Raw genomic sequence first — 5,619 nt, forward strand, 5'->3', positions numbered from 1 at the left:
GTGAGGTGCTTTTCAGTGTGTTAAGACTGACAGAAACTGTCCACATTGCTTCGGCTTTGGATGGAGGGTGCCAGCGTTTCACTATATAGTCAGTTGCAGGGATGTTGGGAGGCAAATTAAGAGATTGACAGTGTTGGTTGCCAGAAATTGAAATTTGGGAAGGAGACTCCCAAGGGTCTGCTTCCTTCATTGAAAAACATGATTGGTATAGAAGCATGACATTTTTATAGCTTTTCTTTAAAGGAGGGACACCAATCCATACCTCTGTATAACTGCCCTTCAGTAAATGTTTCTCTCATGAACAGTATATTTTCTGGGTCTCTAGATGCAGGCAAATAGGGTCTTCCATTGGTTCCCTCTTGCCTATCTAAAGTAATGCAGAACTTTGGCTCAGAGCTAGATGATTTCAGTCACTATTGGAGAAAACTCAAATTTGAACTTCAGGAATTCTGTTACAGGCAAGGCTTCACATCCTTGCCCTATAAGATAGGTCAGTATTATTCTCTATTTTTATTTCAAGTGAACACCATAGAGATTGGATGATACTGCTTTTTGTATACTGTAGATTTAGTTGATACTGGTCTTGCTAGGTAGTCTGGGGAACCTCTTGAGAAGAAAATTAAATCCTTGCAGCTGTCTGTGAAATCAGGGTGCTGGCAATCCGTGTCAGAGTTGTGGGGAGACAAAATTAATACAGTATAATGATTCCGAAGTGTTAACTGTGGTGGCTGCTAGAACTAAATTGCATTGGGGTGAGATTCTGTTAACCTTTGTTAAACTGTGTGGTTTAACTCACGTAATCTCAGATTACATGTTAGAATAGATTTTTTGCATGGAAAGAACCAGCTTGTTTTCCTGTTCAGATCTGACTAGAACACTGAACTGGTGGTAATGATAGAGTGCTGTGAGGGAAGTACTTTTAATAAAGCAAAAAAACCCCAACACCTGCCTAATGGCTTACCTGATTAAGTTTCAAGAACATTTAAAATCTTGTTGAAGGAAGGTGAGTGACATTGCTAACTATAGATGCAGAGCTCTGTAAGATGGTGCCAACTGTTGCCAATTAAGTTCTTGTATCACAGCAGAGCCACCTTGAGGTTCCTGCATTTGCAACACTGCTAATCTGTAGACTGAATAGTCAATCCATTTCCAGATAACTGAAGTAAACCTGCAAATCCTTTATCTACTGAAGATGATAATGCATGCGTCTAAGTAAATGGAATTAATGTGCAATAGGTAGATTTAGATTTAATAATCGTCATGTTGCTTACTGTTTCTCTTAGGTTATCAAGAGAGAAGGCAGTGGGACAGAGTCTCCGATGATAGGTGATAAAGTGACTGTCCATTACACAGGATGGCTTCTTGATGGCACAAAATTTGACTCCAGTCTGGACAGGAGAGACAAATTTTCATTTGACTTGGGGAAAGGTAATACCTTGTTTGGTATTGATCAGTTCTGGTAATAATTGAGATGGTATTTCCTTGCATGTGTGGCTCCTTTGCATGTTAAAGTTGCTATTTGAACTTGTTTTCAGAGCTTAAGGTTTATTCTCTTAAAGTGGCCTAATCAGAATGGCTTCAAGATTTTTCTGAATGAGAAAACTGTAGCCCCTGGATAAGGCTTGCTGAAGAATTCACTGGCCTCAGACAAAGCACTGCAGAGGAGCAAATTTGCCCTGAAGCATAGTGATAAAAGGTAGTTAAATAGCCAGCATGTGTATTTTGTTGAGCTTTTTTTTTTTTGTCAAAGACTGAAATTCAGGGGTACTTAATTGTGACCAGATACTGGGACAGGATGCACAGGGGCAGCGGTCAGCTGCAGCATGATGAAATGTACTCCCTTTTTCACTAAGTTCCGAAGTTAACCTGAATATGAATCTTGTCTTCATTATCGAAAGTCTTCATTTTTTTGAATGCAAAAATCCAAACTAAGGTTCCAGTAAACCTTATTATTCAGTCCGAGTTTTTCCATGGCAAGTCCTTACCTGCTGCTTCTTTATTTGGGAGATAAATTCTAGTGTACTGAAATTTGAGATGTCATGAAGTGTACCTATTAATACAAGACTAACAGAAAGGCTGCTTGATTGAGTTGAAAGGAGCAGCAAGTAGGAGAGCTTGAGTAAGAGATAGGATTTTGTTACTTGAGATTCCAGCTTCTGTTCATTTCTGGCTTTAGAAGGAATACTACTTCTCCTACTTTCCTCCCCCTTTCTGTTATAAGTGCGTGTAACTTCTAGTTACCACTCGTGCTGCTCTTTGCCAACTGATAAAGTACAGAGAGAAAAGGCTGCTGTTTTGGCTTGTTTTCAAAATACAGGCAGGCAATCTCTCACCCTAAGACCTTCCTCTTCCAAGAGTTTATTGTTACTTCCTTGGGTTTGAGATTGTGCCAAGTGCTTCAGCCTGTGTCTGTGTTCAGATGACTTGTATTCTCAAGTAATCAAGTAAGGCAAGGAAGTAAGGGGAGGAAAAGAATCACTACACCTAGAATGAAGAAATTTAGCCAGATTTGGGTTCCCAGGTAACTTTATAATTTGATTAGGGCTAAAACTGATGTGATAAATCAGAGTGAGCAGAAGTCTTTCAGTATTTCTGCTCTTAATTTTTGTATGCTAAAAGTGATGCTCGATTTCACAGCTGATCACACCTTTCATGTATGCTTAGCAATCATGTGATTGAAATTTGATTTGCATAGGTGAGGTGATCAAAGCATGGGACATTGCTGTGGCGACTATGAAGGTTGGTGAAATCTGTCGGATTACATGTAAACCAGAATATGCCTATGGCTCAGCTGGGAGCCCCCCAAAGATACCTCCCAACGCTACACTGATTTTTGAGGTAAGTGAGGGATGGTCACTAAAACTGTATGCTTGAAAAACAAACAAAAATCATATTTCACTGTAGAAAATGTGTGATGTAATATCCTTTTAAAACAGGAAAGTTAGGTTTTCTAAAGAGAAAAATATGGTCAGTTAGGGTAGTGTGGGAAGGCATAGAGTTCTAGTCTGGCTGCTACTGATCTGCAGTGGTGCAGGTTCCCTTATTTCAGAGTTTTTAAAATACTTGAATGTTTTCCAGCATTCATAGTTTTAATTTTATGGAATTATTTACTGTAGGAGAGTGCAGGTTGGGAGGGCAGACTGTCTCACTTCAGCTTCTGAAGTAGTTGAAAAAAATGAAATCTTAAACCTCTTTCAACTTTGTAAGAATCAAAGTAATGATACTTATGTTAAACACTAAATTTTTTCAACAACTGAAGGAGCAATTAATGTCCTCAAGTAATAGATCTTGCAAACAAAACCTAAAAAAGTATGAGACATTAACACAATCTTTTATGAGCTATTTGAGGGAGAAAAGAGATAATTACCCCATATAAACTGCTAGAATATAAAGTGTATTTGAACGTCCCTGCAACTGTGAGCTCTGTTTTCTGTAGAGCTGAGCATATTAATAAGCCTTAAAGCACCATAAGAACAGTTTGGATTTAGGTTGTTGATACCAAAGTCTGTATGTGGATCCAGGCTATGTTGATGCATCTTACCATCACAGAAAGTACACACTTGGTCCCTGTGACATATTCAGCAGTCCTGAGTTTGGTGTCTGGGTAACTCTGGTTTTACAATTCACATGGACAGTTGGTCTCCTTGGAGGTGAACTGTATGTCTTAGTGAGCATGGAATCAGTTAGCATGGGTATTTCTTAACCTCACCAGCAGATGACAGAATTTATTTCCTGGTGATCTTTAAGGCATCTTCTTCCCCCTTCACAAAAGGGGGTGAAAATAGCAGCTGTTTCTTATGTATTTATTTCAGTAGTAAGAGTGGTTGCTCAGAATGCTGAGACTCATGTTTGATTTTTCCACAGAGGATGATATTAAAGCTGTTCCTGGAGCATCTTCTGACAAACAGTCTAAACAGTGTTTTGGGAGGATATACATTTTTCGTGTTGTTGAAACAGTTCAATTTTCCAAGAAATACTTTAAAATTAACTGCACCTGAGAGAAGGCAGATGAACTCTTTTTAAGTCTGATTTTTTTAAAAAATGACTTCATTCTAAAATACTTAATGCCATTCTAAAATACTTAATGCAATGGACTCCTATATTGGGGGCATAAGGAAAGTTTTTAAGCTCTGATGATGGCTGTAAGATTATCTAATACATGAGAGAGGTAAAAACAGCTCATGGAGTAGGGACTGAAAGCTTATTGAGATTTTAATGGAACCAATGAGCATCTGCTAAGATGGGTAGATTAAACATAGTTGGATATTGTATTTGTATTATATTTAGATAGTGTAGTTGCATTTCTTTTTTCCATGAACTTGTGAGTAACAGTGTTAAAGATGTGTTTTGTGTGGAAGACTTCAAAAAATACTGCTAGCAGGTAGTATTGCAGGCCACTAAGGGATGAGAACTTACTCATTTAAAGTGCATCAAAATTAATGACATTATTTCTGCAGTTGACTGTTGAAAAATAGTATCTTGTAAAGCTGTTCTTAAACAGCATTTTTTTATATATAAATCTGAAGATCTCATGGTTTGTTTATATTGGCTCAAACTACACAGGCTGGAGTGCTGTGTACTTTGCACAAGTGCAAGTGATACCAAGTGTAATACAGGGCAGGACTGAAGGGGGAGATAAACACACTAACACATATTCACTAACACGTATTTACTGTGTTCTGACCTGATGATTCAAATGCAAGCTCTAACGTGTTTGGGTTTGGAGTTTTTTTCACTGTACCCTTCCACCTTTTTCTGCACACTTCATTTTCATTGAGAGAAAGGAAAAACAAACACAGCTTTGGTGTGGCAGTTGTTGAAGATGTTCGGCTGCTTTTACTGTCCACGTGCAGTGTCTCAAAGCTCAAGACCTTCTACCTTGAATGCATAATAAAGCATTCTTAAAGGCTTAGCACTAGTATACAGGTTGCTACATCATTGTCCTGCAACAAGACATAATACCAACTTGTGATAAATAAAAGTACTAACTGCAAGATGGGATTTGTTTCGTTGAGTCTATCTGATATAGTCATCCAGATTATTCACTTACCACTAGGTTTTTCTTCTAGATGCCAGTCTGAGTCTGACCTCTCCATCTTCTAGGTGCTGTTTAGAGAGAATGATAGAATAGAATCATTAAAGTTGTAAAAGACCTCCAAGATCATCAAGTTCAACCATCAACCCAACCCATTTATATTTATAATATAAACTATATATTTTGGTATATAGTTTAGTTATGCTTACTAAACTATATACCAAAGTGCTATGTCTGCATATTTTTTTGAACACTTCAGTGTAGTGATTCCACCACTTCCTGGGGCAGCCTGTTCCAATGTTTGACCACTCTTTCAGTAAATAAATTTTTTCCTAATATCCAGTCTAAACCTCCCCTGGCGCAACTTGAGGCCATTTCCTCTTGTCTTACCATTTGTTACTTGGGAGAAGAGACCAATGCCCACCTCCCTACAGCCTCCTTTCAGGTAGTTGTAGACAGTGATGAGGTTTCCCCTCAGCCTCATGTTCTCCAGACTGAATGATCTCAGTTCCCTCAGCTGCTCCTCATAAGTCTTATGCTCCAGACCCCTCACCAGCTTCGTTGCCCTTCTCTGGACACGCTCC

The 5,619-nt window shown here is 38.5% G+C and overlaps 1 protein-coding gene across 1 annotated transcript in view; it reads left to right on the plus strand.

The window, feature by feature from the left end:
• The first annotated feature begins 1,275 nt into the window (after positions 1-1,275).
• Positions 1,276-5,619, plus strand: part of FKBP4 (FK506 binding protein 4, 59kDa) — a 17,465-nt gene continuing 13,121 nt past the window's right edge. The window contains exons 1-2 of the mRNA XM_010282340.1: positions 1,276-1,428; positions 2,696-2,838. Coding sequence (XP_010280642.1) covers positions 1,320-1,428; positions 2,696-2,838 — 252 coding nt within the window. The 5' untranslated portion in view covers positions 1,276-1,319. The remainder of the gene's footprint in view (positions 1,429-2,695; positions 2,839-5,619) is intronic.

The sequence above is a fragment of the Phaethon lepturus genome, unplaced genomic scaffold (genome assembly GCF_000687285.1).
Source record: "Phaethon lepturus isolate BGI_N335 unplaced genomic scaffold, ASM68728v1 scaffold10902, whole genome shotgun sequence".
Classification (NCBI taxonomy): Eukaryota; Metazoa; Chordata; class Aves; order Phaethontiformes; family Phaethontidae; genus Phaethon; species Phaethon lepturus.